This window comes from Emydura macquarii, unplaced genomic scaffold (genome assembly GCF_026122565.2).
Source record: "Emydura macquarii macquarii isolate MOO-44397 ecotype Brisbane River unplaced genomic scaffold, CSIRO-AGI_Emac_v2 contig_480, whole genome shotgun sequence".
In the NCBI taxonomy this organism is placed as follows: Eukaryota; Metazoa; Chordata; order Testudines; family Chelidae; genus Emydura; species Emydura macquarii.
The window spans coordinates 15,270,045-15,282,793 of record NW_027130617.1 but is presented as its reverse complement, the minus strand read 5'-3'; the positions used below and the strand labels follow the sequence as shown (position 1 = coordinate 15,282,793).

The 12,749-nt window shown below is 39.2% G+C and overlaps 1 protein-coding gene across 12 annotated transcripts in view; it reads left to right on the top strand.

The window, feature by feature from the left end:
* Nucleotides 1-12,749, top strand: part of ADGRL2 (adhesion G protein-coupled receptor L2) — a 200,173-nt gene that overhangs the window by 96,983 nt on the left and 90,441 nt on the right. For all 12 annotated transcript variants that reach the window (XM_067538586.1, XM_067538588.1, XM_067538587.1 and 9 more), the window contains exon 3: nucleotides 10,199-10,412. In XM_067538586.1, coding sequence (XP_067394687.1) covers nucleotides 10,199-10,412 — 214 coding nt within the window. The remainder of the gene's footprint in view (nucleotides 1-10,198; nucleotides 10,413-12,749) is intronic.

Here is a 12,749-nt window from a genome sequence, read left to right as displayed (position 1 = left end):
GAGATGGGCATGTATCTGAGCATAAAATTTGACCCTGTTTGAGGACTGAATACCTCATGCCTATTTGTAGTGTGATATTGAGTGTTTCACCTATAGGTCACATAATTCCTATCTGCTACAAGTTGCCAGTGATCAGAAATTGTCTGTGCCAAGTGGCTGGTTTGGTGGCTTTTATTAAATTAATTGATGGTTTCAATCACGTTCCAGTGCAGCAGCATTCAAGTGCAAAAACCACCATTGCAGTGTTGTGTTAATTAGCACTCTTGTGGCAATCGCAGCAGGGAGATGAAGGATTAAACGGGCATGAAGACCATTCTGTCTGTTTACCCATAGTAGTGATCTCTTCAGAATAAGGTTGAGACATGCTGGGGCAGGGTAGGGAATCCTGCTCTGCCCCTGGCTGTGCTGTACTTGTTCTGGATGATTAGAGGACTTCAGTTTATAGTGTTGTCAATCTAGCACTCTTTTCTCTTACTGTTGTAAAGAAAGAAAAAAACTTAAGTCTGCTGCCATGGAGAATCTGCTGCCAGATTTTTGGCCCTCTTGATTCAGGAGAATGCTGCCTAGGAGAATTTAAATGAGGTATCCACCCTAGTTAACCATACGCAGAAGGGAGTGACACAGATACGGTAAAGAAATGGGTTCCACTGCCCAGTCAATTCCTGGGGTAGAAATCAGGTAGGGCCTCAAAAATCTTGTTTTGCTTTAATAGAGCCTAATAGGATTGTTTTTTTGAACTATAGGGAAAAGGTGATTGTGAAAATAAGATTCTAATATACATCACGGAGGCTGGAGGCTAGAATTCAGTATTCATGTTGGAGGCTGTGCCTCAAAGAGACTTCCATGCTGTATGTTTATGCATATACAAAATAACTATATTGATTATACAGAATTGCCAACTGTTGTAATTATGTTGCTTACAGGGAACTTTGAAATACACTAAAATTTTACAAATGTTTTCCAAATTTTAAATGAGTTTTAGATTTCATATTAAAATAATTCCATTTTACAGTCTCTTAACCTGAGAAATTTGTTGAGAAAATCTGTACTGAATTAATGTTTGTAAAGTGCTTTGACTATGAAAATTGCTAGTAAGGGCACATTATTATTTTCAAAAAGACAAGGCATCCAGATGTGGTATAGTGGATTGTAAAATGAAATAAGGGATCAGATGACTTGTTCAGTCATTACTAATGGTCTTGCTAGTAGCCCTTATTTATTAGAGTAATTCACTGAAGTAGAACTATTGCTTGAATGATAGAGTAAGGATAACTCATGTGGGTATGTGTTTGAAGGATCAGGTGGCATATTGGGATTTTTAACCTTTTCATTAAAGTTCAGATAATAAATAGACTTTTGCTGTCATGTAACGTCCTCAAAATTATGGAATAGATAATTTTTTAACAATCAGGTAAAAAAAGATTAAAAATTGAAATAGATACTTTACATTTAGTTGGACTATTAAAAATGGATTTTCAGAAATCAATAATCTATTCTCTTTAGATTCCTCTATAAGATTGTTTCTTTGTTCTGTCTCTGATGTGAAAATATTACACTCTCTATATTTTAAACCTGATGGTAAAGATGATGGCAGGACAACCAATTTTAAAAGGGGGTCAATTTCTGCATATTTTTATCCAGCTTGGAACAGCTGGCTGTTGTCTACAGTGGCATTGATTCATACTGTTTACATTTTATCTAGTGGATTTCAGTGAAATGAGAGCTGAGTACTGTGAACTCCAGACCTCTGGGTAGTATCAGACGCTCTTATTGTGCCTATGTAATCTTTTAATAGACATGCTTGCCAGAACGATTTTTTCCTTCGAAGCTAGAATTAGATAGCATACTTGTCATTTAAATTGCCTATATCTTTGTGGTATTTGCTACTGCAAAGCTTGATCTGTTGACCAGTATTGGATAATTTAGAAGCTGTTTAACAAAATAATATGTCTGTCTATATAAAATATACAGTGCCATGAGTGGGGGAAAAAAACGGGGGGGGGGGGGGGAATGTCACTTTTTATGGTGGTGAGAGTTTTGTGCAGGACTTAACAAATGCTTTATTGAGCCCACGCTATGAATTCCCATAATTTTTGTAAACTGCCTCTCTGCTCCTTTTCCTCTCTCTCACACACCTACACACATACACATTCTCTCAGAAATAGGGAAAAGGATTCTAAACATACAGTGGTTCACACATATCTGATTTTTTTATAGAATGCAGAATTACAGATATTCTCATCCATTCTACCCCATTTTGATTGGATAATAAAATAACCTTTTCATCAAGCTATGCATCTGTTTAATAAGTATTATTGAAATTCTGCTCAACATGCATCACTGTCTCTTGTGTTGAACTTGAATCATATTTCTTGATTTGGTAAAATAAAAGATTGTGAGAGAGAGACATCTGTAAACATTCTTCTTGAAAAGATGTGCTCTTTTCAAAAGACCTTTCTATAAGAGCCAAATAACAAAATAAGCAACATTTAATTGCTGACAGATCTATAGATTGATAGATAGATATTTATGCCTGGTTAGTTTTGTTTTGTGTTCATAGTACCTTCCATGACTGCACTCTTTCACATGGAATAATTTTGTATGTCCAGGAAGACTTACTTGGTGTTTTAAGTTTTACCAAGATTCCTGGCTTCCAACAGCAAGGAATGCTCATGCTAGTCAGTAATATGACACTCTTTGTTTTTTCTTTTCATGGGAAAAAAATTCCAAGGTAACTTTAAAAAAAAATTCTTTGTATATTAAGCATGTTGCATTCAAAAGGATTGTATGCTAATGGGCACAAAACTGTATTATTAGCCTCTCTTTGTGCTTTAATTTAGATCAACTTTTTTAAAGAAAAATTATTTCTTAAATTGAATTAAGCAGCATGACAACAGGATGGTAAATGAGGCAGAACATGACATTTTGCAAACTTCTGTAAAATAGTTTTTAACGTAGAGTGGATAACACTATGTCTATTTAGAAAAGCAGAGCATGTAAATTACATTTCTATCATGTGTACTTTAGTTTGTAATTAAATTAGCAGAGAAAGTGTCTTTACAAACTTATTCTTTGGCCTGAATTGATAGATATGGCACAAAGAAATGCATACTACTGTTAAAAATCCCCATTCATTTACTTTTATGGAAGATTTTTTGAAACTCAAAAAATGAACTTAGCAGAGCAGATTTATTTTATTATTTCAGATATAATTAATACACTCAACTGAACTGCGAGCAAGTAAAACGTGCAACAGGCATATGTTTGCCATGAAAATTGTTTATAAGTTGAGTGTTCAGCAGGAGAGAAACCTTGTTCTTTTTCTCATTAAGTATTTTTCTCCTTTCCATTTTAGGAAAGAAATCTGATTAACATTAGATATAAACACAAATGAATCAGAGGCAGCATATGCTACAGTTGGTAATAGGCTGCTACTTGAGTTTATGTGTAGTTGTGCTTGAAGTCACAGCCCCACTACTGTAAAGGTCCTTGGCAGTCAGCAAGCACTGTGCTTTCTTGGACCTTAGCATGAGCATGGCCTTGAAGCAATTAGCAAATACTCAAAGAAAGTTGATTTTTTGTTAGCTTGTTTTGATTTGCAATCTAGAAAAATAGTTTATGCATGGCACTGTAAAGCTTTTTTTATACAGGCAGCAGACTGAATGGAGATTCATTATTAAAGGACAGTGTTCAAAATATTAATGGCTGGCAGTGCACCTGAGATATAAAGTTGCTAGTGACAATAGTAATTATTGACAGAGCAGTGTACTTACTTCTAAAAAGCTTTGGAATGATGCAAAACCCTGGTCTTTCTAATTTCCATCTGTAGCAGTTTATCAGGAGTTATCTCTTGAATGTGAATATATTTCAGTCCTAAGTCACTGCACCTGTTGCCAAGAGGTATTTATTCCAATCATTCCCCAAAAGCACAGAATGTTATTGCTTGACATTTTATAGCACTGAAAAAAAAAGCTGTCTTTTCAAAATCATTTGTTCAGAGAGGAGAAAATGGAGCAAAACAGTTCATTTTACCCTAAGCACTGCTATTTGGCAGTGTTCACATTTGCACGGCACAAAGCTGCAATATTGATTTTTCACTCACAAGGCCTCGCACTAGTTCTGTCTTCGATTGTCAGGGTTGCGGGATGGATTAAATTACACTTTGCTTGTTGAAATGCTTATTTTTTTCTTCGTTGATAGAAAAAGATTATAAATGAAACTTAGAGTAAAGATCACATCAGCTTCGTTACAAGACTTTTAATTTTTTTGCTTACTGCTTTCTTGATGATGATTGTGCTGTAAAAATTCCATAGAGGGATCTCCCCATCTGACACACTGCTTTTACTGCCTTTTGTCTCTGCAAAGTAGCAGCCTAAAACATAATCTGAGGAGTGTCCTCTGTTGCCCATGGAGTGACCTGATGTTAGCTTGTCTAATATTTTGTGATGTAAATCCAATAATAGAGCATGTGGGGAAGGAGGAGGGGAAATCTAGGTTAACGTACAGTTGGTGATACTTAAATCAGTTGCCACTTGCCTTATATGTAAGATTTACAGTTAACTTCCGTATTTGTAGTATTCAGGGTATTTCCTATCACAAGTATAAATGAGGTAACCATCTGTAATCATCATAGACAGAAGCATGGTTTTCATAGACTCAAGGTCAGAAGTAACCATTATGATCATCTAGTCTGACCTCCTGCACACCACAGGCCACAGAACTTCATCCACCCACTCCTGTAATAGACCCCTAACCTATGACTAAGTTACTGAAATCCTCAAATAATGGTTTAAAGACTTTAAGGTACAGAGAATCTGCAAGAGAGTCCACCAGCAAGTGACCCGTGCCCCATGCTGCAGAGAAAGGGGGGAAAAACCCAGGGTCTCTGCCCATCTGCCCTAGGGGAAGATTCCTTCCTGACCCCAAATATGGCGATCAGTTAAACCCTTAGCATATGGGCAAGACCCACAAGCCAGACACCAGAAATAATTATATGTAGTAACTCAGAACTCACCCCATCTAACATCCCATTACAGTCCATTGGGCATATTTACAGCTAGTAGTCAAAGATCAGTTAATTGCCAAATTAGGCTGTCCCATAATACCATCCCTTCCATAAACTTACCAAGCTCCGTCTTGAAGCCAGCTAGGTTTTCTTGCCCTTACTGCTCCCCTTGGAAGGCTGCTCCAGAACTTCACTTGTCTGATGATTAGAAACCTTCATCTAATTTCAAGTCTAAACTTCCTGGTGGGCAGTTTATATTCATTAGTTCTTGTGTCCACATTGGCGCTGAACTTAAATAATTCCTCTCCCTCCCTGGCATTTATCCCTGTGATGTATTTATAGAGAGCAATCATATCTCCTCTCAGCCTTCTTTTGGTTAGGCTAAACAAGCCAAGCTCTTTGAGTCTCCTCTCAAAAGGCAAGTTTTCCATTCATTGGATCATCCTAGTAGCCCTTTTCTGCTCCTGTTCCAGTTTGAATTCATCATTCTTAAACATGAGACACCAGAACTGCACACAGTATTCCAGATGAGGTCTGACCAACGACTTGTATAATGGTACCTATTTATATAGCTAAAGAACTTTTACTATTGGTTTTAATTCCATTTGCAAGGTCCAACTTTACTTGGCTTTTAGCCTTTCTCACTTTGTCTCTACATGTTCTGACCTCCAAGAGGTAGCTTTCCTTGCTGATCCCTCCCATCTTCCACACCTTGTGGGCTTTCTGCTTTCTCTTAATCACCTGTCTGAGATGCTTGCTCATCCAGCTTGGTCTACAACTCTTGCCTATGAATATTTTCCACTTCCTTGGGATGCAGGCCAGTACCAGCTGGTGACGGAAGAAGCGTCTGACCTGACGCTGCAAACACAGAGTGACTTACTGTGCTTTCAGTCACACTGTGTCATCTACTTTAACTTCCTTCAGAAGCAAGAGGTTCCCCACTAATTTAATGCCCCTCTACAAACTGCCAGGACGCCACAGGAAAACTCCAGCAGCAGAGGCAGAATTAACTACCCCACCCTCCATCCCCCTCCGTTCGCGCTTAGATGACTTAATTCTGCAGAGTCACCGTATGCAGGAATGGTAACCATCTGCAGCATTGTCGCTGGTCCTGACAGTGCTGAGGCAGTGGTGTTAGTTTGGAGGAGCTGCTGTATGCATCTGTGGGGGTCCCATCCCTCTGCCCATTCTGGACCCTCATGGGACCCAGGATGGGGTAATGGTCAGACTGTGTCGTCACTGCAGCCATTTGTTGCAGAAGAAGCATGTATACAGGCCATAGTTGCAAGCTAAAGTGTATATACTTTGGATCAAAATATATTGACTTTAACTGAGTCGCCCTCTTGGGTCAGAGAGGAGAGCATGACCTTCTGGCTTTATGTGGCCAATTGAGACTAGATATTGTAAGGGTTTAATATTCGTGTTTGTCATGAATCATATATCCTGTCAAACCTAGGGATGTGAATTTTGGATGATGTGAAACTTTAATTTGGAGTTACTTGGCTTTAAATCAGTGGTTCCCAACCTTTTTGAGTGAATACCCCACTAGTTAAAGCTAGGTAAAATGCCCCTTCCCCCCAACATCCCTCCTCATTGGCCGTTACATACATAACCCCTATAAACACATATAATGATGATAACACTAAATTATGTCAATAATAATAAATTACTCTTACCTGAGTAAGAAGCTATGCTTTTCCTGCCACAGCCGTGGCCCTGCCTCTTCCCATCCCTGATGGACTAAGGGTAATGGAGGTGAGCCCTGGCGGGTTTGCCGGGGCTGCTCCAGGCCCCCACTGGCGCAGGACTGCTCCTCTCCGCGTGGGCTCCTGCCCAGCCCATGGGGGTCTGCTCCTTCGCTTTGGCCAGAGTGGAGCTTGGGGGAGGGTGCCTTCTTCTCTGCCCCAGGTGGCTTGGAGGTTGGCAGGGATGGGGGGCTGCGCCTGGCGCGGAGCTTGGGGGGCTAAATGATCTCAATATTACTCAAGCCTCATGGACCCCCTCTAATCTTTGGCACCCTCCAAGGGGGTCCCGCACCTCCGTTTGGGAATCATTGCTTTAAAGTGTACTGGGTTTTTTCCTGTTTTTAACAAATATTAAAATGTATGAATGTAAACTGACTTCGCTTGCAGATTGGCATGATTAAAAGCAACAGGTCTTTTGGAGACTAGATCTCATCATCTCAATACAATGAGAGTTTTAATCCACAGATTATTAGCACAATAGGAAGAGTGCCCCTCTAGTCCATATAAAATACTACTGTCAAGATCACTTTCTCACCTGTCAATTTGACCATGTCATCCCTTTCTTTAAATCCTTCCACTGGCTTCTCCTTCTCCACCTCGTCAAATTCAAGGTTATTGTCCTTTCCTTCAAGGCTCTACATAACTCTGCCCCTCTGTACTTATTTGGCATTGTCTCTTTTGTCACCTCTTGTCTCCTCTGCTTCTCCAGTTATCGTACTACCCTGAGATTCTCCCACAGCCAACTCTGCTTCCATGCTGCGCAGAACACACTTCCTGCATTGATCTACAAAGCGACTACTTTCTCTGCTTTTGATTTCCTTCTAAAGAGATACTTCTGCAGTGTGTAGGGGACTTGTAAATATTCTTTATATTACACCCCTTATCCAAACACCCCCAAATGGCACACACTACACCACCTGTTCTTTCCCTGTTTGTCTTTGTTTGAATTTTAGCTGTGTGGTGGTGGTGTTGTTATAATGTATTTATTCTTATAAACTCTTTGGTGCAGAAACTGGGCATTCTTTGTGTTTGGTTGGAAAAACACATAGCATAGTGTGAGAGCTACTGTAAATAAATAAATAATCCCTGATCATATTAATACAATATACCGTATTTAAAATAGACTATGCCAAATGATTCACATGCTGTGTTGCATATGTGTAATAAATGAACCAAAAATCTTATGCACATGTAGTAACTGTATGTGTGTAATAGTTGTTTATTATTCCAAATGTTTTGCTTGCAGAAGGGAGAGAAATGTTTGTTTTTTAAATGTGTAGAGTACCAAAGAGAGGTAAATCTTGAAATACCTAAACCTTTAATGTACACCAGAAATCTTCATGGAATCTTCACTATAACAATGATAGAGTGTGTTACTGGTTTTACTAGAGTGCATCAAAAAAAAAAATTCTGTGGTGCTGTTGTAAAAAGTATTTACTTTTTTTAAATACGTTGTTATTCGGCACTATCACATTATTTAGCTTGTCCTACCATTTAAAATGATGATACGTTCAAATTTTGTATCAGGGTGACAAAGCAATCTGGTCTATGTCAAAACTAGTGTGTATGCAGAATATAGCATATAGTTGCATTATGCTAGCACTTTATGCATTGACTGCATAAAGTACTGATGATAAAGGACAAAAGATTTCCTATTGAGTTAGCTAGTTCCAGATTTTGGTGCCCAGATAATTACATGTTGCTTCAAAACTCTCAATGGAATGATTGCTTTAAGGAATTCTCACAGACAGAAGATTTCAGAAAAAAAAAATTGTAAAAACAAAGATTTTCCCAAATTCCTGAAGGATTTTTTGGGAGGGGAAAGGGAGTGAATTTTCCTGATTGCATGCAGAAATGTTTGCAGCACACTTCCGCAGTCCATTGCGGAAATTACTCACATACTTACTCATAGTCCTCTTATTCAAGGAATTGCTGTTAGTTTATGCAAAATGGCACTGCTAAGTAAGCTAAAATGTAGGTCTGCAGAGCTGCTGTTATGGGTCATTATGCACGGTGTCTATATCAGGCAGCAAACTCTGTCATGGGTGCTCCTTTGGGACATGCAACATCCATGGGAAAAGAAATGCTACATTTCAAAAAGAAAGGAGAGATACAAAAGGAGGAGAGAACTGAGGTTGAGGCAGTGAGTGACTTCCACCAACTCTGCCTCCTCCCCGTCTTACCACCCGGCACATACCCGCTGCCCCAGTCAGAGACACTCCTCCCCACTCAGCCAGCTGCCCCAAGAGCACACATCCAACACTTGGGGTCAGAGCCAGAGGTCAGAGCCAAATGCCAGAGCCCAGGGTAAGCCTGAGGCATGGTTGGGAAGCAGAGCCAGGGATGTCCAGGATGAGGAACGGCAGGAATAGGCGTGGGCTGGAAGCCAGCAGGAGCAGGCACAGGAAACAGGGAGCAGAGCAGGCCCAAGAGCCGGCTGGACAGGAGCAGGCATGAGCAGGAAGCAGGAATCAAGCATAGTTGAAGTGCACGATGCGTTGTATTGGCTGCTGCTGGGTGAAGTAGTAGTGTAGCTCCCTTCATTCACCAGTCAGGAAGTGCAGTCAATCAGGCAGCTCCCTGCCAGGATCAGTTCTGCCCAGTGTGTTACTAGGAAACGGGCCCAGCTGCAGCTGGTTCCTTGACACTGGCACTCCCACCCAACCAGCTGTCTTTGCCACTGCCCACTATGCACTCAGCTGCACTAAGCACTTCCAGCTCTTCCCCCTTCTAGAACTCACACCTAAACTGCTTCTTCATCTACCCAGATGCTCCAGCTGACTCCTCCAGCTGCCCTTCCTTACCCTTCTTAGATGCAGAGGTTCTCCTGGGGGCAAGTAGGGTGGGAAAAGGGGAGTATGTGCATCCTGCCTCCAAAAACTTGGCAGCTATGTAATCAGTTGTGAGAAGAATTCTCTCCTGTTTACTGCTGTTTAGCTGAGTTTTCTCCAAATGTGCAATAGAAGCAGCAGCAGCACATTGGTTTACACTATAAAAACAGTATCTTTTCAATGCAAAGGGCTGAAAACTTAACTTCGTAACTTTTTTTAAAATTAAAACTCAGAATTTGTGGAATACAGAAGAAACCACCAGGTGATTCTGAAAATGTTTTTTCATTATGTGACTTTCTCTTATGCCTGGCAGCATCTCATTATTTATCTTGCACACTGCTGGTAAAAGGCAGACCCTGGACCAGTTCAATATGAATTTAGATCTTTGGAAAACATTTAGGTATTTTTAAAGAGATTTTGCAAGTAGGCTAATGTGGTTACAATTCCAAAAGCTATATTCTGTGAACATGATTAAAGAATGTATAATGGCTTGTGTTACTTTCCTCCTCTTGCGTATGGGATAGAAAGTGTAACATCCATGCGTACACCAGAAGATGTTTTCCTTTTGTCAGTTTTTTGTCATTGTTTTAATTTGATTCCTAATTTTTTTTTTAAAGGTTTCAGCCGAGCAGCATTACCGTTTGGTTTGGTTAGGAGGGAATTGTCTTGCGAGGGCTACTCCATTGACCTTCGGTGTCCGGGAAGTGATGTCATTATGATAGAGAGTGCTAATTATGGACGGACAGATGACAAGATTTGTGATGCCGACCCTTTCCAGATGGAAAATACAGAATGCTTCCTCCCAGATGCCTACAAAATTATGACACAAAGGTAAAAATGCATATACTGTTTTTCAAGGCTAAGAAAAGTATATTACGGAAAAAGCGTATCATACAATTAATTTACACATCATATACGCACTGATTTGCATTTTGGCTCATGGAAAAATTATTCAAATACCCTTATCATTTTTATTTAGTAATACTAAAAAGAAATTGAAGCTAGCTACCAGCAAATCTTTGAGTTCCTTTTATAGTCTCTGTGACAAAAGTGAGAAAGCAGGAAGGTGATTGCAAGGAGAATGAAACATTTCACTTCTTTGAAGTGTCACTGTATCCTCGTCTTTCAGGAGGTCAAACTGCACTCAAAAAGTATTCAAATGGCTGCTGCATGTTTAAGCAGTTTCTAAATGCCTGTGCTCAGTTAAATGCTTGCTATCAATACAATCAATAACTGACCCTCTCCTCACCTACAAAACATATCAAACTAAAAAAACTGTACCGTCAAGTCAGTTATTTTGATAGGATGTAGATATTGTCCCCTTAGAGGATAAAACGGCTTTCTGACTATCTTGTTCAGCAGTTATTACTATCACTCCTGTGTTCGGCAAGTCACCCTGTTAGTTTCAGGGTATGAGATGTAGCACCAGTAAAAGCGACTTACTGTACCAAAGCATCACAGAGGCTGCGTCTGCCCTGAAGATTTACAGAAATTCTCCTGCCAGTGGCCTAGCACTGGTATAAATCAGCTAAAGCTAACAATTGTGGAAGTGCTAGTGTAGCTTGGTCATGGGCATTTTTATCACCCTGTCATCATCAGAGGCTGGATAAAGACCATCGGAAAAAATCCCTTGTTAAGTGCTCAGGTGGTGTCTACGTGTGTTTAGCTTTCTCCATTTTTGTTACAAAATGCAAAAAATCAGTCTTTTCAAGTAATCTCATTTTCACAGACAAATGAGTGGGAATTGGTTAAGATTAATATGATTTTGCCCACTTCAGAAAAAGTCATTATTCTGAGGGGGTGCTAAAAAATTTGGGAGAGCCTGGAAACCTCCCCACCACTGAGATTTATGAAGTCAAGTGCATAGTATTTCTTTTATACTTTATTTCATTAATTATATTTTCTTAAACTAAATACTAAAGATACATGCTTTCTGTAAATAATGCCTAAAAACATAATAATTCAGTCTCCAGTCTACTATTTTTAGCCTATTACTCTTTTTTTATCTTCTCTTCTACACCAATACAAATTTACTAATTTATTTGGTTTTTCAGTACCTAGCCTATCATAAAGCCACAGCTTTAATTTTCATTCTTTTCAACCATGTCACAACAGCCTTCATAAACGTAGAATTAAGGTAGATATCTGAATCTTCAATTTTAAAGGATAGAAGGGTGTTAAGAAATTTGGGATTATGTTTCACTTTGTCTTCCAGCCTCTGTTTCCTGTTGTGTGCTCAACTGATGACTTTTGTATTTGTGGTCAGGAGTGGAAGGACTCCATAGCTAATCATAGCCAAGTGAATGGAAAGGTTCCATAACTTGTTTGAATCAGTTTGAATTGTCTTTTTTGTGGTTCTAGTTCATTGTTGTTAAATAGATCAAGCCAGATTTCCACTGAGACTGCAGCAGCAGCAGTGTCATCAATCTCTAATCTGTCAAATCCCTTCGAAACAACTTTCAATTGCTTGTAAATGTAGTGCTTCTCTGTAGAGTTCCTTTTTGTGTAAAATACATGTTGTGTTTTGATCAAAGACCTCCTTATGCTCAGCACAAATTTCAGGATTATGGCAGTTGGATGCAAATATAAACCCGCAATCTTCCTGAGAGTTCCATCAGAGTGTCAATGAGAAGCTGGGACATCAATCCTCCTTTTCCAGTCAATGCACCTTGAAGCTCATGGTGGTTGCTGAAGTATTTTTTAACTTTCATGATCTGTAGAACTGGGTTACGTGTTACTTAATATCTCAACTGGAAAAAATAGTGTGCTGCATCTGAGAAGTTTTAATCTTTTTCAATTTTTTTTTCCAATTCTCTTTTTGTTGTGTAAGCAAATGGCCAAGACCAGGTGTCACACTTTTCTTTCTTGGCTGAAATTTTTAGAATTTTTGACTTCAGTGTTTTATGGGGTTTTTTTTCAGACACAGAATCGATGACATTTAGTAGAAATGCACTTTCCTTCCGTTTTCCTATATTTTCTTAACATTGCTGTGTAAAAAGAAGGTTGCAACTTTTTATCAAGTATTTCAAGGGTTTGACTTTCTTTTGTCTATAATGGTGTAACCAGTGATTGTTCTTATTCATTTTTGGGGTATTGAAGATGAATTGATGCTGATCCTGAATAAATCATATTTTGAAGAGGTGTTGTATGTCCTGAATCAGGCACGTG